Source organism: Papaver somniferum, unplaced genomic scaffold (assembly GCF_003573695.1).
Source record: "Papaver somniferum cultivar HN1 unplaced genomic scaffold, ASM357369v1 unplaced-scaffold_117, whole genome shotgun sequence".
Lineage (NCBI taxonomy): Eukaryota > Viridiplantae > Streptophyta > Magnoliopsida > Ranunculales > Papaveraceae > Papaver > Papaver somniferum.
In genome coordinates, this window is record NW_020620714.1 from 3,240,729 (window position 1) to 3,265,022 (window position 24,294).

Sequence of the window (24,294 nt, forward strand, 5' to 3'; positions counted from 1 at the left end):
ACACCTTCCTGTTGGTTAAGCCCCTTTGCAATCAGCCGTGCTTTGCGACGTTCAGTGCTTCCATCAGGATTTTTTTTCACCCGAAATACCCATTTAAAGCCAACAACATTCATCTCTGGCTCATACTTAACCAGTGAATATGTACCATTGCAAATAAGGGCATTTATTTGAACATCCATTGTTGTTCTCCACTTCGGATTTTTGCATTCCTCTGAGTAACAAGTTGGATCCATAAAATATGAATCTTGGAGAGGGTGTTTTGTAGCAGATAAACACAGCCTTTGTACAGGTTTGCTGATTCCAGACTTGGCTCTTTTATGCATAGGATGAGAGATTGGTGCTGCACGAGAATATTGCGTATCTGACTCATCTTGTTGAGTTGAACTCGTAACTGATGTTGCTGAGTTATCAAGTGATGCAGAATGCTGTTGATGAGACAGAGATGGTGATGCATCTGAAATCTCAGGATTTTCCATAGTAATTGGGAGTGAATTTGTCGTTGACAGTGCTGGTGATGTAGGAGCACTTGCTGTGTACATGGTAATATTCTATTCAGAAAAGGAGGAGATAGAAGAACGCTAGTATCAGATGGCACTATACCTGTACATTGCAATGGTACTCACTGTTGTTGTGGCATGAATGAAAGGACTTTTCTTCAAACCGTACATGACGATTTATATATATTCTGCCAGTTCCTCCGTGTAAACAAAGATATCCCTTATGCGCACTACTATATCCTATAAAGACACACGGTAAAGAACGTAGCTCAAGTTAATTGGAGTTATAGGATCTTAGACAGGGATATGCTAGGCAGCCAAAAGACTCTTAGGAAAGTGTAATCTGGTGTTTTGTTAAAAAGAAATGCATCAGACCAAAAACAGTAAGGCATATGTGCTTGAAACAAGAGTGATAACCCAGATTCTGTTACATAACCAATGTGTCTCTCTGCAATGCCATTTTTTGGTGATGTATGAGGACATGAGAATCTGTTTTGAATGAGAGAATCATTCAGATACGCTGTGAACTTTTTATATTCCAACGCATTGTTAGATTGAATGACCTTAATCATATGGTCAGTCAGATTTTCAATTTTCTTGCGGAAGTGAATAAATGTTTGTAAAGCCTCAGAACGTTGAACTGGTGGAAATACCCATGCAAAATGTGAGTAAACATCCATGATTAACAAGTAATAACGAAAACCAGATCTTGATAGTTTAGGAGATACCCAAATATCAGAAACAATTAAACTCAAAGATTGTTCATAACTTGTACTGCTAAGAGAAAAAGGCAGTTTTTTGCTTTTGCTAACATGGCAGGAGTTGCAAAAATCAAACTGTTTATTAGAAACTGGTAAAGAAAACCTATTTCAAATGCTAGAGACAGTACGGAGCATTTTGTGACCCATACGTTGATGCCACATGTGGATTTTCTGGTTTGTCTAGTTTGTCCAAGCCTTCAAATATGTATAGTCCATTCCTATTCAGCCCGCGCAGCAGTATTGTTCCACTGAGCTTGTCCTTTACAAAGAAATGAGTAGTGTGAAACTCAAAGAAAACACCATTATCATTGCAAAACTGAGATATAGATAACAAGTTTGTTTTAATCTGAGGAACATGGAAGATATTATTTAAACTGAACAGGAATAAGTTATGCGTGAAAGTTGCATTACTAACATGAGCAATGTTTAAGGCATTGCCATTACCAACTTGCACTTGTTCAGTGTTATCATATTCATGAGGGATGATTAGGTTCCTCAGATCAACAGTGAGATGATGAGTAGATCCAGTATCTGTCACCCACTCATTGTTTGCATTACCTCCTGGAAGAGCTATGTAGGCAGCAAGCGGCTTTTGTTGGTTGTTGTTAGATTTTTCATATCTAAACCAACATTTGTCTTCCTGATGATTATCTTTTTTGCATATCTGGAAAGACTGTGCAAACTTCTTTGGACCAGGGCACCAGGCTGATTGCGACGCTGGAAGCTGTTATTCTGCATCAGATTATACCCACGGTTCTGCTGATTGTAATTCCTTGCACCAGATCTACTAGAGGACGTTGTGTTGGTATTTGTAACTTTGGCTATGGGTTGCTGAATTGAAGTGAGCTAATGTTCAAGCCGCATATCAAAACTCATAAGGTGAGAATAGAATGTTTCCATCTCCATATCCTCAATTGTTCCCAGTGCAGTGAAAATTGGATCATAGGACTGATTTGGTCCATTGCAGATCGATTGTTTCTTCTCATCATCAGTTGTAGTATACCATGATGTTGCAAGTTGATAAAACATATTTTTAGCATCATTCAAAAACTTTTTTAAAGACTTGTTACCTTTGCTCAGGGAGTGAAGTTGTTTCTTTAAGTTCATCAGATGAACCTTTGTTTTTGGCACAAAGTATCCTTCAAGTTTGTCCCAAACCTGTTTGTCAGTATCTAGATTTCTTATATGGCAGAGGACTTCTGGAGTAAATGTTGAATCTAACCATCCAACTAGCAGAGAGTCCTGCAATTTATATTATTGGTACGATGGATTTATGGCTTCTGAATTTGGGAGTGTTCTTGGTGGTATTTCTTCGGTTCCATCAATGAAACCGTGTAATCATAATCCTTTGAGGATAGGTTTGAACTGATTCTTTCAAAGAGAGTAGTTTGTTTCAGCGAGTTTGAGGGTGACAATGTGATGTATCTGGATGTTTCTTAGGTTATTGGTATTGGTATTGTTATTGTTTCCCGCCATTTTGTTTTTAGGGTTTTGTTATTGTTGTTGTAGAAGCGTAGATGGGATCGAAAGGATGATACCAAGTTAGAACTAGGTATTTTGGTAGAATATCTTCCACACTTTGGTTGTGGAGATAGAGATATTATTTATACCAAAACTTGTTACAAGTTGTTACAGAATTTTAAGATATTGACTAACAAACTGAGAACGAGTTTAAAGCTAACTTAAAGAACGAAATACAAGGCTATTCCACACTGCAGATTTATTCTTCCTCTGACTGATTATTTATTCTCCATCTGACCGTTGTTGTTGAGAGTCTTTAGCGAGACTTCTAGTTGTGCGAACAGGTAGAAGAATAAGTAATGCAAGGATATTAATGAAGGAATGGTTTTTCATGATTTGAGTTCTTGTTTGTGTTTGTGCATCCAATTCTTTTCTTTTCAGGATTTGTAACTCAAGATATCATGACCGGGGAACATACAGAAAATAAAACAAATAAACTCTAATGAGATTAAGTAAATTTTTTAACTAAATAAAATAGATTAAAATAGAATTGTACATGAATCAAAAATTAATAACCTACTAGTAGAAACAACAATAAAAACGACTAATTAAATAAAGATAAATAAATAAACTGATGGCGCAGATTTAGACCATATCCGTGAGCTCTACTTTGCCACCTCCACCAGCCTTTTCATCGACGGTCTTGTTATTGATCTTGGATTGCAGGAACTTCCACCAGTTTCGTGGGTTTGGCCAGGAAATGTAATCTTTTGGCTGTGGGTACTTGAAAAAGTAGTACCCAATGACACTAATCTGAATTAGTCCCAAAACCAAACCAATGCCATTGCTCGTAAGAACATATTTATCAAAACCTAGCAGCGAATATGCTAACCAACAGAGACCATTGAGAAAACAGGCTAACGAAAGCCAGAACGGCATGTACTCTAGACTCTTTGTGTTATAAACCCGGTAAATCGCCAAACATGAAATAGCATACATGCCAATGTTGACGAGGACACATAATCATCCAATTACCACACCTTTCCATGACTGTGGATTCGGGATCAAAGAGCACAAAAGCACCACCGCGACCAAAAACACAATCTCAGCCAGACTCCAAATACATGGGCGCTTTCTTTGTTTGTTATCGGCATAGAAGAAATAAAAGGCCACATAAATCAACTCGATCACAAGACCACCCCCATTGATCGTTATAACTCGAATACTGTTGGGAGTTATTAAACCATAAAAAACCCACAAGGCACAGTTGAGGACGGTTACTATATAAGGGTAAGGAGAGAAATTCTCAACTGCACCTTTCTTATAAATACTGAAAAACGTTGGTAAAGGAGAAAGAAAGAACGAAATTACATTACCCACAATTCCAACAATTCTACGAGCCGCAGCTGCGCTAATCATCTTGAACGGCTAACGATTAATCAACTAAAGAAGAGCAGAAAAACTATGAAGAATTGGTGAAGAAGAAAGGTGTAAGTTGTAATCAATGAGATGTGAATAACTAAGAGACGAATTCATTTACTCCCTCCGTCCTAAATTAAGAGTCTGCTTTGACTTTATCAAGATATTAAAGAAATTCTATAAAATGTCATGACTAGCCCTTGACTAGCCTATTTAATATTATGTTATTACCAAAATTAAAATTATTAGTGTTAAAAATGGTAAGAATAAATAGAAGTATTAGTAATTTTATAACTACCTATAAATGCTTTTATTATATAAAAGAAATGGCAAGTAATATAAAAAAATATTGAATGGATTTTCTCCTTATATATGGTGATGACATTTATGATTTTGAATTAAGTTTTATATTAAAAATGATTTTATAATTATAAAAAAAAGAGTATATTTGATAGTTTAAGAGAAAAGTATGTCTATAAATAGAGCAGACACATAAAAATGGACAGATCAAAGTAGAAATTAGGACAGATAAAAATGGACAGAGGGAGTATATATATATCGGGGAAATTATCTGAATCCATAGAAGGATATTTTAGAAAACTTCATAATAATAAAATTATACTCTTGCCATTTCACCGAAATTTGCACCGGATATAATTCGACTTGTAATCCAAGTCTGATTTACCAATTCTATTAAAAAGAAACTTCATAATATTCCCTCCGTTCTTTTTTAATAAGTCAGTTTCTATAAATAAAAGTTTCAAAAAAATAGACCAGTTTACTAATTGAGAAAGTCAAATGTTATTTTAATTTTTTAGGACCACTTTTCTCTTAACTTCTTTTGATGAGAAGTGTCATTTGGACCACTTCACTTTACTTCTTTTGCTAACAAGTGTCATGGAGACCATTTCATTTCTCTTCTTTTATTGACAAGTGTCATGAGAACCACTTTCAATGATTAGTTCTTTTAATTTCCTTAAATTTCGCTAAAACAAAACTGACCTATTAAAAAGAACGGAGAATAATAAAAGGAAACTTAATAATAATAATAAAAGGAATTATGATTACGGATTACGAAACTCAAAAGGATATTTTGGTCCGACAGAAAACACAAAACTTGACTCACCAGTCACCATAGAAACGACCTGGTTAACGAGTTAACACGACGATTTTTGCTCTCCCTTTTAATGGCCTAAAAAGGGAGCCAATGACACAAGATAATTTCCAAGGCTCTTAGACCGAATAAATTACAGAACAACTTTTTGTCACAGAAGCAGATCATAGTCTTGCTTCTACATAGTTAAAGAGCACAAAACAAGCCTCAGTCAATGTCTGAGCTATCATCATCATAATCATCGTCATCTTCATCGTCGTCATCTTCTTCTTCTTCACCGGAATCAGGTACTAGGGGAGGGACAGCAGCACAACAAAATGAGTCTTTATCTTTGAGAAGAACACAACTTCCATCCAAATTCCATTTCAGGTCAGTAATTGTAAACTGGGGCAATGGAATACTGACGCAATAAGCACCCGTTGGTGTCCACATGTACAAGTGGGAGCTACCAGTACACAAAATTACACGTGGACATGTAGGATCCCATGCCGCTGAGCGTATTGCTTCCTTCTGCACCAGTATCGCTGCAAGCTCCAGGCGCCTCATATCCCATATCCATAGAACAGTAGGCATGCTGTCATTACGAGTGAAGAGATATTGGCTGTCATTGCTCCATGACAACAGACCTGTCAACAGTTGGAATCATTATACACCGTCTAGATGCATTTAGAGCAGCGTGGTTAAGTTCTATTTGACACCTAATGATGGTATTGGTTTACTATACATACTTCCAGCGTTATGATCAGATTTGTAGATTGGGAGAAGAATAAAGAAGTGCTCAATATATGTTTACTTTATCATTCTTAGCTAACAAGAGGGGGGATATAGTTTGCTTACCAACGCCCTGTTTTGGGTTTGGTTTGTCTACAGGAGGCTTTAACGAAGGCAAGCTAATGGGTAGTTCCATAATTTTGTATCTCACCGTGACGGGTGCCTCTGGATGACTATCTGAGACAGGACAACAAAACAAATGTTTGAACATTACCCAGGCATTATCATGACAAAAAATCCATAAAAGAAAGGCTTATGGAAAGTACTGTATTAATGGAAGCATGGGCGACTAATATCACAATCAAAATGCATTCATGCTGAAATTGCAAAAGGCGGTCGGGTAATTGAATATGCAGCTAGAGATGACTCGTACAAAAAGCCTGTAGATTTTAGTTAGAGCAACTCAGGCAGAAGTAGTAAACCTTATCTAAATTTAGGTCCACATAAAAACAGAGTGGAATGGCAAGAATATTCACCAGAATTCCCACGAATGAATTCATCGCTCAGACGTAATCCTGACATATCAAGCTGTAAAACTTCGTCAACCTCCTGTTACATTGAGAGCCAAGCAAAAAATGTCATGTAAATGTTAATTGTGATACTAATGCTATTAGGCAAGACTGTAAGAGTAATGGTTTAAAACCATACTAACCTTAAACACAGTAGCAGCGCAAGGACCACGAACAGTGGTTAGGTGTATGAATTCTGCAAAGTTTTTCCATGTTAAGTGATTCAGAACCCGCAACATCTGGTCGTAGCTACCGACTGCTAGAAACTGACCACAAGGAGACCACACAATACTTTTCACACCCAATCCACTTTCATAAGCTTGGAATTTAAATAAACACCTTCCATCTGGAGAATATACTAGAACCTGTATCAAGACATGTCAATCTCGTTTATTATTTGCAAGATTAGCTGGAGCCATCAATGTGGTCCCAATTGTAAACACAGGGAAAAATGAAAAGAATAACATTAAGTACCTTGTATTCAAGAAAAGAATCCCAAACCACGATGGCACTATCATCTGGAGACCATTCGACATCCGCTAAATCCAATGTGTCAACAGGAAAATCATCCATAATCTCCCATGTGTGACAAGATAGAAGACTAATATAGTCTTTACAATCACGTCTTGTGCAGATTACAGCAAACTTCCCATCTTTGGTAAATGAAACCCCTTTAGAGGCATGTTTTGGCCATTGCACATGCACACAAGCTGTGTTTAACAGAGACCACACTGTTAGTCGCAACTGGAAGTCTGATGTGGTAAGAATGTGGCGACTATCAGGGCTCCATCTAGCATATGCAATTCCAGCTTGACCTTCATCTATTTTGCATGTCCACTCAGGCTGGGACAATGACCAGGCCTGGATCATTGGTCGCTTGTAAAGACCACATAATATGTACTCAGAATCACGGGCCCATTCAATGTAGCTTATCTTATCTAAGCAAGAAAACAGTTGCACTACCTGCATCAGAAGTAAGACTTCAATACCCACAACCATAACCAATGAATTCGCATGTCAATGATACAAAGAAGTGGAATTCAACAAAAATAAGCAAAAATAAAACACTCTTTTTCTATAAACTGAATTATGTGAAGAGCAATCATGTATTTCCATAGTATCAGTCATAAGTGACATCCTTGAATCTTGGCAAACTGAAGTGAATTATTTCAATCATGTTAACATTAGCAAACTAATTTAAAAATCCATTCACTATCACAGAAATCAGGAAATTCTGGACCTCATAAAATAGCTCCTTATCCGAGACAGCAACAGCTTCAACTTAGCTCTCACAAAAAGGCTCTTGCTTGTTATTACTAATTGATGTAACGTAGTACATCTAAAGTTGACCTGTAATTCACTCTCACGCCAATTCTTTAGTGTACCAGATTTTAAAAAGTAGGCAATTTGTACCCAAATCACATGGGACTATTTTACGGTTCAAAATGGCCAAAGAGGGGAGAACTACCTTAAGCATGACCTAAAAAACATTGTGTGCAGAAAAGAGTTCAAATTTTAACTCAGACTGAGACTGGGTAGTTGTAACTCAGACTCGAACAGTACCAGCTTTTAGAGCAGGATTCTCTATATCTACATTATGTTGATGCATATCAAGAGATTACTATGGGTTCCAAATAACCAAACGAGAAGAAATTACTACCATCAGCATGACCTAGAGTGAAGCCAAAGTCTTTAAGAAACCCACACAAGTGAATGTCAGTTATCCAAATCCCAGTAGTTCTCTGCCCCCAACCCAAATCCAGCTGGTTCGAGCCGTGCCAAGGATGGGTTTACTTTACACTCTATACTGCTACTGGCTCAAACTAACACTTCACTTTTCACCTAATATCTCTAAATTTCAATGGTGGTGGTGGGTGGTGGTGATGGATGATAGTTGGACCTGCCTGGACCACCACCAACTCACCACCAACACCCATTAACACTCTCTGCCGCCACCACCACCAATACCCACCACCAACAACATCAATCTTGTGGGTAAACTGAGGTGTTACTTTTTCTACTGTGAGGGAATTTTTCTTTTTTAACACCTACTCGCCCTAAATTTCAACGGTGGTGGTGGTGATGGTTGATAATTGGACATGCATTAACCATCACCACCACCACAACCACACATCAGCAACAACACCCATCAACACCACCAGCATTACCACTCACCCATTACTAATCTGGGTTTATCCAACATTCTCTGAGAAATCAATTTATGGAGAAACTCTAAAATCCACTGAATATTCCACGAAATTGAAATTTATTTGGAAATGAAACCTAATTGCAAGAAAAAAAATTGAATAAAATGAATGATTACCTTAAGGGAGAAAGAATCTCTGATAACAAGTCGATAATCAACAGCAACAGCAAGATAACGAGAATTTGGTGAGAAACAACACGGACCTGTTTGTTTATATGACTCAGTAAACTCCATAACCCAAGATTATTTACAGGGGAAATCAGATGAAGAAATAAAATTTGTTGAGTTCTCACTTGTTCTACTTGCCTACATTTGTTGAAACCCTAGAAAATTTGGGGGTGAATTTGTTGAATATCGAGAATCTAGAGTGAAATAGATAATTTAGGGAAAGAGAAAGGGGTAGATCTGCGCGCCAAATGGTATTGAAATTCAGTCGAAAACTCAAGATTTTGACATAAGAAAATAAAGTGAAGGGCATTTACGGTAAATGAAATTCACTTGGTGGATTTCAAAACTCCGCCCTTGAACTCCCCTTAGTTGCGAAGCTGTTGAAAGGGTGTAGGGTGCACCAAATTGCTTGTAGGTGTACCAATATGCATATTTGGGGAAACATGATTGGCGAAAAATGGGTACATCCTTAAGCAATTTTGTATCCCTATTACCAATTTTGGAAAACTAAAACAATAATAGTTTGTTACCGATAGAGGGCAAATTTTAAGCGTATTGACGGTTTCAAGTCATCGTAATTTTTAGTTAAATTCAACCATGTGTACAAGTGTAAAAGAATGAAATACATGGTGAAAAATAATCATTATGGTAGGGGGGTAATTTTGAGCTTCACCCATCACACTATCCATCAAACGACGTGCAAAAATTTCACTCGTCGCCTTTCCATGCGAACAATGGTTACCTAAAGGAAAATGGTCTCAAGACAACCTCAATGTGAGTTTTTTCATCCCTTAGCTATATTGCACAGAAACTGAGTTTCGTAAAAATATTGACCAATGGATATTCAGTTTCCGTTTCTTTTCTCCAAATTCTTTCCGCTGGAGTAATTATATAATTCAAAATAAAATTAGGAGAAAAGAAAAAGGAGTTATAATAGGTAAAATAAAGAGTTTCATTAAAAATATTAGTAAAAAAGAGAAGTTTAAAAATTATAAACTCTTTTAGTTTATCTTAAAAAAGTTCTAGAATTTTGTCTGCTAAAATATTTATATCTTCCGACTATAAAGGAATTTTTCTTTTTTAACACCTACTAGCCCTAAATTTCAATGGTAATGCTGGTGATGGTTGATAATTGGGCCTGCATTGACCTCCATCACCACCACGACCACTCATCAGCAACAACAGTCATCAACACCACTAGCATTACCACTCACCCCTTACTAATCTGGGTTTATCCTATATTGTGAGAAATCAATTTAAGGAAAGAATCTAAAATGCACTGAATATTCCATGAAATTGAGATTTATTTGGAAATGAAACCTAATTTCAAGTAAAAATTGAAAAAAATGAATGATTACCTTAAGGGAGAAAGAATATCTGATAACAAGTCGGTAATCAACAGCAACAGCAAGATAACGAGAATTTGGTGAGAAACAACACAGACTTGTTCTTTTATATGACTTTGTAAACTCCATAACCCTAGATTTCTTCTCTTTAGAGGGGAAATCAGAAGAAAAAAAATGAAATTTAGTGTTACACTCGTTCTACTTTCCTACATTTGTTGAAACCCTAGAAGATTTAGGGGTCAATTTGTTGAAAATCGAGAATTTATAGTGAAATAGATAATTTAGGGAAGTGAAAATTGAATGATTGTCCTTATTTATGATGGGCCTTCACAAATATCCCTAACAGACTTCACAATATATCCCTAGTGACATAATTGAAATTTTCAATAAAAATATAATTCATAATATCCCTTATTTGACCTTTCCCTTATTTCTTCCCCTTCTTTGTTTCATCTTTCTTCCCCTTTTTCGTTTCATCAGCAGATAAAAATCACCTGAACCGACGACCACCAACTCCATCGCTACAACCACTACCACAAGAACCACCACTACCGTCTCCGAATTCTATCAACGCAACGTCAACCAACTCCAAATTCTATCAACGCAACGTCAACCAAACTCTATCAACGCAACGTCAACCGACGACCACCAACTCTATCAACGCAACGTCAACCGACGACCACCACAAGAACCACCACTACCGTCTCCATCGTTACCATTCAGATTTGGGATTTAAATCAATCGAAAGATTTTTAATTAACCGGTTTCAGATCTGAAATTTGTGAAAACTAATTTTACGAATTTTAGAGAGAGCTATGGATCGGGTTTGTATTAGAAACCCTAGAAATCTCCATTTAATTTGAAAATCTCCTTTTTATGATGTAACATAGTGTAAACTAAGTTGTAGCAATACATGAATTTATTGATATTAAAAATTGTTGGATTTCAAAATTAATGGTAATTATCATCGTTTTGACCTAATTCAGTAGTGGCGGTGGTGATGGCGGTGGTGTGTGTTGGTAGTAGGCTTTTTGGTAATAGATTCAATAGTGTTGGTGATGTTTTTGGGGTTGGTGGTGTTTTTTAATAAATATTGGTGGTTCCGGATGTTTGTGGTGATGTTGGTGGTGGAGTTTTAGTGTGATTGTGGTGGATATTGGATGTGATTTTTGTTGCATTTATTGATGGTGTTCCAGGTATAGCAATTGTCCTTTCAGTAAACCTACTTGCTTCAGTTTTTACGGGATCAGCTATTGTTGTTGATCCCATTTATTGGATCAACTCCTATTGTTGACCCAAATTTTTATGGGATCAACTACGATTGTTGATCCATTTATGGGATCAACTCCTATTCTTGACCCAATTTTTTATGGGATCAACTACTCTTGTTGATCCTTTCAACTCCTATTATTGACAATATTTCCTTGCATAAGTATAATCATGATTGTAGTTTAAACCTTACTTGTCGTTTAAATCATGTAAATTTCTTCCAATGTTGAACTTGTGGTGCAATGGTAGCATGACTGACTCCATGTCAGATGATGCGTGTTCGATTCACGCCAAGTTCACTCAATTTACATGGATCAACTTCAACTGTTGATCCTTTTTTCTTGGATCAACTACCATTGTGGATCCCCTAAATAGGATCAACTTCTAATGTTGGTTCTATTTTTATCTGGATCAACTATTGTTGTTGATACAAATATAGATGAACCAGTGGTGGCGGCGACGGTGGTGGTGGCGGCGGCAGACTAGTGGTGGTGGCGACGACGGACTAATGGTGGTGACGGTCGGTAGGTGGTGGTGGAATGGTAGTTGAATTTTGGTGGTGGTGATGGTGCTAGTGGTGGTGGTGAAGGGGTAGCTAGAGGAAGAAATTTGTTCCATTTTGAAATAAAAAAAATATTATATGGGTGAGGGTATTAAGGTAATCTAATTTTAAATGGATACGCTTATTAAAAAATATGGATATATTTATTGTTGTACAATTATATATTTGTAAGTTGTTAAAACTAGGGATATATAATTAATATACCCTTTAGGGAAAGGAAATGCGGTAGATCTGCGCACCAATTGGTATTGAAATTCGGCCGAAAACTCAAGATTTGACATAAGAAAATAAAGTGAACGGTGTTTACGGTAAATGAAATTCACTTGTGGATTTCAAAACTCAGCCCTTAAACTCCCGTTAGAAAGTTGCAAAGTTCCTGATAGGGAGTAGGGTGTACCAAATTGCTTTTAGGTGTATGATTATAATTTTTGATTGTAGTTGTAGTAGTGGTAAGGGGTATCGTTCAAACTCGAATTTGTGAAGGAAATGGATTTTTAGATTTAAATAAATTATATACATAAATATTGACAATATGGGCGAGCGTACTGGGACTTAGGATTCCATCAAACTTAAATTTCATGCAGTTCAAATACCAATTCTAAACAATGATTGCTCATAATATAAAGTTTCACCGACTCTAATTCATTGCCTAAAGTAGATTGCGAAAGTAAATGATGTAAATCTAAAGTATGGGATATCAAAACATTTAAGTAAGTATAACCCACCAATTGAAATGACAACAATTCAATGATAATCATAATTCCATTAAATAACTTTACAATTAGTCATAAAAAGAATTAATATAATTACCGCATTCGGTAAATTTGACTTCCTCCGTCATCCCAGTGTTTGAGTTTAGCTCATCATAGTAAACATGCTCTCAAAGTAATTATTTATGCTCAAAAATGGTTCACATTGATGAAATGGAGAGAAAATGGTGAAAATCGGGAAACTGTAACATTTATAGGCGTTACAGAACACCGTTAAAAGAACGAAAAGTCGAAAGTGTTGTTAAACCATTGCATACGACCCTCGACCTTGTGGCGTTTACGCTGTTGATAAACGACCGCTTCCGCGAGTCCGTTCTTCGTGTTCTTCACGCACAACAGCAGCATAGGAAAATGGTGGAATTGATTTTTCTTCCTCTGCAGTGCTCTCTTCTCCCAACTCTCGACACCCCTTCTCTATGGTCCGAGCATCCTATTTATAACCATTTCACGCATTGAATCTCGTCATAACTTCAAAATATTTCCCATGACTCGGCAGTAAAGAGAAAATATTCTCAGATTGTTTTCTTTCCTTTCTTGCGTACTCACGCTGTCAACCAGTGTTTACACGCTCCAAACATGCTCCCAGATTATCATGGAATGGGTCAAGACGTTGAAAACGCATGCCATCTTTCCATACAGCATCGACACAATCCCGAGTATCTTTTCTCAACCACGTATTCCCTGATTTCTTTCAACCGAGAATCAAGCCCAACTGGATCAATCCCAACAACCAAACTAGCTTCCCATATCCATATCACGTCTACCCAACAATAATCAGAGGTTTAGTCTACCTCTAACCCCTCCAAAATTCGATCTAAAATCTGCCAGGGATTTAAGTTTATTTTCCCGCCAAAATGAAATTTGAATTTGTGAAGAAGGTCACCCCTTATCCATTGGTCGCCCCTTATCCGTTGCTGGAGTCCGAATAACAATGTCCCTTGGGGTGCCTTTAGTAATTTTTCTGGGGTGTTTCCAACACTTTCTATGGGTTCTTCCGTCGCATTTCTGGGGTGCCTTTGGTACTTTATCCTGGGGTGTAAAACACCACTTTTCGAGCCAATTTCGACGCAAGAGCTTATTTCTCTATAAATACCTACAAAGACATAAAATAACAAAATACATACAAAATCGAGCACTAAAAATACATACAATTGAGACATATTAGACACATAAATGTGTCTATCAACACCCCCAAACTTAATATTTGCTAGTCCTCAAGCAAAACTAATCTTGAAAATAAAATCCTAACTCACTAGGTGGCCCCAGTGACTGAGTTAATCTCAGGAGGGTTTACCAGAGGTGTACCCACAAAACCAATACTCCAGAACCTAGCTATCTACACAGAACCTTGGAAGGCACTAAAGAATCTCCTTGGTTGGCATGCTCTCATTGACTACAGGAGGAAGTACCCTGATGCGAAATTCAAATTGTTGTACACGAGTTTGCACTCAAGCATACTAAAATTCGTATATAAGTGACAGAGCTCTACTCAAATATTTTCTGGACATCATAACTGGAGTCAACCAATCACATGGAAAGATTAAGAAGATGGATAAAGAGAAAAAAAACGTAGATGTTGACTAAGGTGAACCTATCCTAATGGACTGAGATACCGGTCAGACTAATATCAACATAACTGGCATATACAAGGGTTCCAGTGGTTGACTTTATTGAATTTATTCCGGTTGGTATGATGGTCTGGTCTCAATTTTTTATTTTTTTTGTATCCCAATCACTCTATTTCACCCTAGCACTGGTAACAACAAAAAGAAAAGAAGTGATCAGGATTCTTTAGATGTTTCCATCACGAGATATGGCGAAACTACCATGTTTTTTTTTAATTCTAACACCTGAGCTATGTGATTTTATGAATAGACTCTTTAGATGTTTCCATATAATCAGATTGGTTCCTCAACTCCTACATCCAAGATGCTTCCATCCACTTAGATTGGTTAGTGCAAACCTTAATAGGCATAAATTTCTAGGCTCTAGAGTTTAATAATTGCGACTAAAAAATTTCTCCCATACCCCCAATGTTCTAAACATAAAATTAAAAGCATGAACAAGGAGAAACTGTTACCATTTGAAGCAAAAGAGTTAAGGAAAGATGTTACCGTGTTGCATGAGATTGGGTTACCTCCCAAGAAGTGCTAAGTTTAAAGTCTTCAGCCAGACTTAGGAAAGGATTAGTCAACTCGAGCCATAAAGTAACAGTCGAAATAACTGCGGGTCTTCAAAACCAAATAGAGGTAACCAAAGGAAACTGCAATAAACCAAGAAATTGAACAAGACTAGCATGCCCTTACCTAGTTTCCTGATTAAGAAATTTATATCTAATTGTGGTTCAGGTTCCGGTTCTACGAAAGGGTCTAAATAGAACGTTTTCATTGGTTGCGTTTCTTCATAGGTGGGATCCGAATTATTAGGTCCTAGAGTCTGGAAAAACTCAGATAATAATTTAGAATCACAAAATAATAACCTAAATAATTGAAGATCATTTAAGTCAATCAGGTTTGACTTACATAGTTGACCACAGTGAGAGTGGTGGTCATTCTTAAGCAAATGTGTCGATTCTAAATTCCTAAAGCATTTAGGTTTAGTCTCACAACTTAATATTCGACACATTTGAAATATAAATGTTCCCACATTTGGAAGAAAACTATTTGGTGGGAAAATAAAGTCAATCTGGGTGTCATAGCCTGGGAAAACCACATCAACCAGAGGATGGGTTTCTAACGACTGAACTTCTTCCTGGACATCATTAGGTTCGGGAAAACGAGTATGAAGGTAATCTTGTAAAATGGTCGAGGCAGATATATCAAGTCCTAAGTGAAGGGACTTTCTGAGAGTTAAAGGTAAGGCACTGAGAAGGTGATAATCACCCCCAAACTTAGAGTTTTCGGTGGCTCCAGATAGACCTCTATTTATTTCTTGAATTTCCGTATCTTCAGAGTCCTTAAAATATTCAAGAGATTCTTCTAAGTTATTATCAGGTAGTGCATCTTTACTCATCTCTACGGGTATATCTTCTTCGTCTAAGACTATTGTTTCTAAGTCGTTAGACTCTAAAAAAATATTTTCGGAATAACGTCGTTCCTCTAAACCACTATCAGCTTCGTAATCAAAAGGAAAAACTACATCGTCTAAAACGGTGGTATCCCTAATCAAATCCTCGTCCTTTATGAATAGGTGAATAATCATAAAAATTATTTGGATTTGAACTAGAAATAATATAATCATTATGAAGCTCAATTGGATTAATAGATTACTGATCACTATGCCTACACATTTCAGATTCTTCATTACTACTATCCTCATCATAATAGTACGAAGATGATTGAACCTTATCTAAATAAGCAGTGTCTTTTACTCTAACCTCGTCCTCTAAATTAGGCAAATATTCACTATTGATATCAAGGGTAGAATTAGAAACACTATTTTGGAAATTTAGATTATTTCGAGCAGCATTAGCTAACTGTTCATTTTCTGCCTCTAGACGTGCCTTAATTTCACTGAGCGTAACACTTATACGTTCACAAGTCTCGTTTATCATCTCAGAATACCGTGTACACTCTTCTTTTGAACTTTTCATTGCAACTAAACGTTTATACGAACAGGTTCAAAAATATCATAATCAGGACTAGTTTTTAAGTAATTTTCCAAAAACGAGTAACTAGTACTACAATGTTCATGATTTTCTTGCTCGTAAGACCAATTCGCGTGTGGATAGTAATTGGGCTCACCATGGTATGAACCATAACCTTTAAAAGGTTGGCGTTCCCAACTCCTATTCCCACCATGGTAATAAAAATGATGATGTTCATATTCAAATTCAGGTCGATACTCATTGTATTGGATTCTATCATACCAGTTAGACATTATTAATTGCAAGGGAATTCTACACAATCACAAAAAAGGCTATCTCGACCAAATAAAACCTATAAAATCTAGCAAACAAAAAGTATGATGGCTCCACTTAGATTGTTTCTAGACCATGTTCTATCTTTTGAAAGGGAATTCGTTACAATTTGAGCATACCCCTCTGGAATCAATCCGAGCTAATGTAAGTGAAACAGAGACGAGGGAAGCTCAATGGAGCTTTGATACCCAAGGTCTCATCGGCATTACAAGGCGGCACGTTTCAACTTACATCAACCATCATGAACTTTAAAGTATTCTTAAAAGAGTAACCAATATCTTTCGAAAGATTTTCCTACCAAGCTCGTTACCCTATCGGTCTCGTTCTAATCAAATTTTAAGCTTGGGTTCGCGTTAGGTTTCGTTTTCCTAAGGCAGGCAAGAAGGGAACGGTGATGACATCCGAACCCTTATCTTATATGGCCAGTTCTTGCCCTTTACTAGGAAATTAAAGCAGCCGATTCATTCCTCAACATATAATCACCTTAAGGAAAACAGTAAACCCGCTGATAGGAGATTCGCGGGTGTTTCGAAAGACTTACTCCCGTACCATACGGGCGATGAGCCGCTGTAGTCGACTCGGGCCACGACTTCTATGTCATGTACGGACCCGAGGGGCCGAGACGATATTGTAATCGTCGTCCTTCCCTGTAAACAGTTTATATTTAAGGGTACCCTTCCGTAGGGTATAAAAAAATAAAAATAAAATGTCCAAAGTTCACAGTCCAAAGTCCAAAAATAAAGTGCAAAAACAAAAAAAAAAATTATAAAATATTTTCTAATACAATTCTAAAAAAGAATAAAAATAAAATAAAATACTAAAACTAAATCCTAAAAAATAAATAAAATTATTTGTCTTCTTTTTTTTCTTCTCTTTTAGCTTTAAGCTTTGTTCCAAGTCCTTAGTATCCAACTTCAAACCTGCAAATCAAAGACACATCCAAAGAAACGTAAAGAGGAACAAATGAAAATAATAATTAAAAAAAAATCTAAAAATGCTACCTAAACACAAATCCGCGTCAGAGGCGCCAAAATGATTATAATTTTTGATTGCAGTTTTAGTAGTGGTAAGGGGTATCGTTCAAACTCGAACTTGTGAAGGAAATGGATTTTTAGATTTAAATAAATTATATAAACAAATATTGACAATATGGGCGAGAGTACTGGGACTTAGGATTCCATCAAACTTCAATTTCATGCAGTTCAAATACCAATTCTAAACAATGATAGCTCATAATATAAAGTTTCACTGACTCCAATTCATTCCCTAAAGTAGATTTCGAAAGTAAATGATGTAAATCTAAAGTATGGGATATCAAAACATTTAAGTAAGTATAACCCATCAATTGAAATGACAACAATTCAATGATAATCATAATTCCATTAAATAACTTTGCAATTAGTCATAAAAAGAATTAATATAATTACTGCATTTGGGAAATTTGACTTCCTCCGTCATCCCAGTTTTTGAGTTTAGCTCATCATAGTAAACATGCTCTCAAAGTAATTATTTATGCTCAAAAATGGTTCACATTGATGAAATGGAGAGAAAATGGTGAAAATCGGGAAACTGTAACATTTATAGGCGTTACAGAACACCGTTAAAAGAACGAAAAGTCGAAAGTGTTGTTAAACCATTGCATACGACCCTCGACCTTGTGGCGTTTACGCTGTTGATAAACGACCGCTTCCGCGAGTCCGTTCTTCGTGTTCTTCACGCACAACAGCAGCATAGGAAAATGGTGGAATTGATTTTTCTTCCTCTGCAGTGCTCTCTTCTCCCAACTCTCGACACCCCTTCTCTATGGTCCGAGCATCCTATTTATAACCATTTCACGCATTGAATCTCGTCATAACTTCAAAATATTTCCCATGACTCGGCAGTAAAGAGAAAATATTCTCAGATTGTTTTCTTTCCTTTCTTGCGTACTCACGCTGTCAACCAGTGTTTACACGCTCCAAACATGCTCCCAGATCATCATGGAATGGGTCAAGACGTTGAAAACGCATGCCATCTTTCCATACAGCATCGACACAATCCCGAGTATCTTTTCTCAACCACGTATTCCCTGATTTCTTTCAACCGAGAATCAAGCCCAACTGGATCAATCCCAACAACCAAACTAGCTTCCCATATCCATATCACGTCTACCCAACAATAATCTGAGGTTTAGTCTACCTCTAACCCCTCCAAAATTCGATCTAAAATCTGCCAGGGATTTAAGTTTATTTTCCCGCCAAAATGAAATTTGAATTTGTGAAGAAGGTCACCCCTTATCCATTGGTCGCCCCTTATCCGTTGCTGGAGTCCGAATAACAATGTCCCTTGGGGTGCCTTTAGTAATTTTTCTGGGGTGTTTCCAACACTTTCTATGGGTTCTTCCGTCGCATTTCTGGGGTGCCTTTGGTACTTTATCCTGGGGTGTAAAATACCACTTTTCGAGCCAATTTCGAAGCAAGAGCTTATTTTTCTATAAATACCTACAAAGACATAAAATAACAAAATAAATACAAAATCGAGCACTAAAAATACATACAATTGAGACAAACTAGACACATAAATGTGTCTATCAGTGTTCCAATATGCATATAGGGAGAAATATGTATTGGAAAAAATATGGTATACCCTCGAGTAATTTGATACCCTATTAGCAATCTTGGAAAACTGAAGGGATAATAGTTTGTTACGGGTAGAAGGCAAATTTTAAGCGTGTTGACGGTTTCAACTCATCTTAATTTTTAGTTAAATTCAATCATGCGTACAAGTGTAAAAGAATGAAATGCAAGGTGAAAAATAATCATTATGGTAGGCGAGTAATTTTGAGCTTCACCCGTCACACTACCCATCAAACGACGGGCAAGAAATTTCACTCGATAATGGTTAGACCAAGCAATATGGTGAGGCTTTTCCCATATTTATAGATTATTTAAAGCTAAGAAAAAGGGCCTCAAGGCAACCTCAATGCATGTTGTTTCATCCCTTAGCTATATTGCACTGAAACTGAGTTTCGTTGAAATAGTGACAAATGGATATTCAATTTCTGTATTTTTTCTCCAAATTTTTTCTGTTGGAGTAATTATATAGTTTAAAATATAATTATGAGAAAAAAAAGAGATATAATATGTAAAATAAGGAGTTTCAGTAAAAGATGAGTATAAAAGAAAAGTTTAAATGCATAAATATGAAAATTAGAAATGGGTGCTCAGTTTCCGTGTAAAATCCCACTGATACGGAGTATCCATTTCATACTCAATTTTTGAAAAGTAGAAAATCACACCGAAACTGAGTTTTCTTATCGTATCCCTTCCCTACATGATGGATGAAATGTGTTCCACTTTTAAATATAGCCAAGAAATATCGCTACATTTAAGCTACACGGAAGACCGTAGTGGTTTGATTTCGCTATAATTAATCTATATCGAAGGAAAATCCTTCTTCATAATTCTTCGTCTTAGGATATAGATACATATAAAATACTGTCCGGTGTGTATGTGCAGCCTTAAATTAATTATATAAAAATCTCGAACGTTTTTAGATTACTTGACAAATCTGGCATCATTATATCATTTTCTATATTGTGGTGCACAATTCGAGTCATGGAGTTAATAAGATTTAGATTTATGAAACAATAATTCATCCAATAAATTTTGGAATGCCAAAAAACCCCCAAGAAACATCAAACATTTCCGACGAGATTCATGGAGCAATTCTTAGATAGCAAGTACTAGATCCCACAATACACTATATTGCCGGATTTGAGACATATTTGTTTTTGGGTTCGAGACACATATACATGTCTTTAGTGTTTCCACTCATATAAGTATCTTAAATAAAATATATGAGTAGCTTTAGTTCTGATTTTTCAACTACTCTTATGAGTGTCTTAAAATGTCTTTACAAAATTTATAATTTTAATATATATCTAATTTGTCATTTCTTTTCCATCATAATTCTATTTTATTTTCCTCCCAAATTCCAAAATTCCCCAAATATTCCAGAATCCCTTCCTTTCCGGTTTCCTCACATTATTTTCAATCTCAAATTTGCCCCTACATTCCCCCCCCCCCCCCCCACACCCCCACACCCCCCCCCCCCCCCCCCAAACTTTGTCTCAGACCAAATCATTTTGAAATATGATCTTCATTTACTCCACCATTTATTTTTAGTTCCCACCTTTTTTTTTGGACAACCATTAATATCATGGACCATTTTGAAAGAACATCACCGCATCAACCATTAATTTTTCCCGATAAATACATCACCACCACCATCCTCCTCCTCCTCACAGCTGATTCTCCAATGCTAGAATATCAAAACCAACCAGAACCAAAATATTCATTCTCATCTCTAACCCCATGATAGTATTGGTGATTTTGCACCCATCCTCAGCTGAATTTGTTGCCATTGCTGAAATCCAATCGATTTTCTCAACAACCTTCATCATTTCAATCATTAAAACATGGGTTAAGAGTCAATATGCCCCAAAGTCGACTATCACCTTGTCAAAATGCCCCGAACGTTAAAAAAAAAGTCAAAATAAGTCCAAATTCTTGTAACTCCAAGTTTGAGTCGTTGTGGCAATATGATCATTGTAACTCCAACGGAAATCACAACCCTCAACAAAATAAGTCCAAATTCTTTTAATTCTCCGACAATCATAAAACAAGTGAGAGCTTGTTTCATCTTCTTCTTCACAAAAACTACATGTTCTATCCACATCCATTCCCCTTCACATTCGCGATAGTTATGTACAAAGCATATTACATTAAAAAAGCCACCAAGAAAGTGTATCTCCTGAACGAGATTTGCAAAATACCAAGGGACAAAAGATTCTCGTTTGCACATTTGAGTGATGTATGTAGAATCACTCTCAACTACTAGTTTTTTAACACCCAAGGATATAGCTAATTTGATGCCTTGCCACACAGCCCATAGCTCAGCCATGTTACGGTGGTTCCGATAGATGTATCAAATTCCCTCACAACCTCATCTCTACTGGATTCACTCTCGATCACTTTCTCTCTTGCTTGATCGATGAAATCGTTTAATATACGATGTATTAATCAGATGGGTCTGGGCTTGATGGTATCCAAGGTCTTTTTATAAGTCTTACCGGGAGCCAGTGTTGGCCCCTCTGTATTGGTGTTACTGAGGATTTTTCCTCCAATTAGGGGTGAGCCAAAACATCCAAATTTAGATGTAAAAAATACGTTGTAATATTTGTAGAGATCTGTTGCATGATACTTGGTTATGTAAGAGCCTACGGGAAGGCAACCATGCTGCTGTTATCTTGTCCAAAACAGCTGCAAATGATGGCCTTCGCTTGGGAGACTAGCGTTTGTTTGGTTATGTTTCGGTGAGAGGCTTCCCAATATCTGCAAGGCTCATGTAGTTTTTGACTTATACCAAAAAAAAAAAGGAATAACAGAATATATCAATATTTGCATCTCAAATAATAATATATCAGACGCCTAAATCCTTCCAATATAATTAAAATGAAGAACACCAAAGGAACTTCTAATGTAATTAATTAAGATGAAGGAAGCACACTCACGACAGAGTTTTAATTAAATAAACCACCAAATAAAACAATCCTTGCAAAACAAATTCAAATACGGAGATCATAGAGGATAAGTCAATGATGCCGATCATGAGAGGGATAACTCATTATGCCGATAACCCGAATCTGAAAGGCGTTGTATCAGTATCATCACCGAGAGCAAATCGGTCTAACTCATTAATAGCATCATCACATGGAGTACGACCCTGGCTTGGATGAACATCGTGTCTCTTTGAAATTTCTCCCATACCTTCCAATGATGCAAAGGTATTTAAGTGAGCAATTGCCTCCACATCTTCGAAATAATCATCTCTTATTGGATTGTCGGAAATCATCTTCAAACATGTTGTTCTCGTGTCATAGCTATATAGCACAGATTCATCATATAAGAATATGATTTCTCCCTTCTTTGTAAGTAAAATCGGCTCAAGCTTCTCCTTACGAGAACCTACTACTGCTTCGTAATCTATATCGAACGCCATACCCCACGTCTCCTCCGCGTCGCTGCTTTCCGTCAACAACCAGATTTCCATACGCAACTTATCCATATACAGACACAAATGCCTTCCCAATGCTACAAGTCCGCATTTATCTTCGACCTTAAGGCCGTTTGTCAGACAAGGAGGGGCAGGTGATGGCAACCAAAACTCCTCATCAACCAAGTCAAACGCCAAAACTTCTTTGTCCAAAATCCAAAAGATATTGTCATTTGCATAGGTGCCCGTTTCATTGCTCCACGAATCCAGTCGATAAGGAACCGAACCTATCGCTCTCCACCCGCAACCACTTCCAAGTGTGTACACTTCAACTTCTCCTTCATCGTAGTCGATGTAATGGATTCTAACAACCTTGTATTCATTGGTTGACCTAACATACCCAAATCCACATGCTACGCTAGAAAACATGTTTACCTCTCCTCCCCTTACACGTGGATTATCAAGACCAACGTCTTCTGGTTTGACAACTAGTTGAGGAAGATAAACATATTCTCTGGTAAGGGGATTACTAATATAGATGGGATCTAAAACTAAATGGTGGATTTGATATACACAAACCAAACCATTGCAGGAGCCAACTAAGTGATCGTATATATCAATAAATGTAGATATTTATTTTCTATGAATGAAGTTACGTTTTTTACGGTTGGGAATTTTAAAAGGAATATTAAATATTTTTCATTAAAAGAAGATGGTTTCAGTTTAACTGTATAAAAACAAGTTGTGCTTGAAAAAGAAAAACAAGCTTTTAGAAAATCTATTACGAGAGAAGAAATATCATGCACAATTAAGATAGCTTTAACACTCAATTTCTCGCCGTGCAAGAAAGTTTGAAAGATTAAGAAGTTGCGTGTGTTAATAAAACCACTCAGTTCAACTCCTTCTCTCTCACTGTGTTTTATTTCTTTTTCTCCTCTCGACTTCTTTCTTCTTCGCTCAAAAGAAACCAGAGATAGAATGAGAGAAAACTAATACCAATCTGAAACAGAAACTGAACCAAAATTCTTATCTGATTTATGATTTTCTAAACCTAAAATCTCATTTGAAAAACCCTAATTTACAAATCAAAATCTTTGATTTTGTAAACTGAGTTTTGCTTTTGGACTGAAACTCTCTGAAGAAGATTCAATTGAGAAGTAGAAACCCTATAAATCTCTATCCTCAGTTAAGAAATATCCTTTTGACATAAATCGATTTTGATTTCTAATTATTGTGTCTGAAATTCGCAGAAGAAGATTGAAGTAAAATCCTTGAATATTCAGGTATTACCTCTAACCCTATTTCTTTGTTTTTTTTTATCTCTATGTTTTCCAAGTTGTGTGTTTGATTTACTATGTATTTATGAATTGGTGAGGGTTATGTGTTTGTTTTTTTACCGTGGGTCTGTGAACTGATTTCTGTTTGATATTAACCCTTTTTTTTTCTTTCTCTAGATTTTTCAAGTTGTGTGTTCGATTTTTTGTTT

General features: G+C 36.5%; 2 protein-coding genes across 2 annotated transcripts; both read right to left on the reverse strand.

The window, feature by feature from the left end:
* Positions 1–5,178: 5,178 nt before the first annotated feature.
* On the reverse strand, positions 5,179–9,211 carry LOC113329419 (WD repeat-containing protein WRAP73-like). The gene is made up of 6 exons (XM_026576295.1): positions 8,856–9,211; positions 7,007–7,495; positions 6,676–6,897; positions 6,500–6,572; positions 6,090–6,200; positions 5,179–5,878 (listed from the first exon to the last, which is right to left on the reverse strand). Exons 1-6 carry the CDS (start codon positions 8,970–8,972, stop codon positions 5,460–5,462), a joined length of 1,431 nt encoding a protein of 476 aa, XP_026432080.1. The 5' UTR covers positions 8,973–9,211; the 3' UTR covers positions 5,179–5,459.
* Positions 9,212–22,439: 13,228 nt separating this feature from the next.
* LOC113329630 lies at positions 22,440–23,237 on the reverse strand. Its single transcript, XM_026576486.1, has one exon. It carries the CDS (start codon positions 23,235–23,237, stop codon positions 22,440–22,442), a length of 798 nt encoding a protein of 265 aa, XP_026432271.1.
* Positions 23,238–24,294: the final 1,057 nt, after the last annotated feature.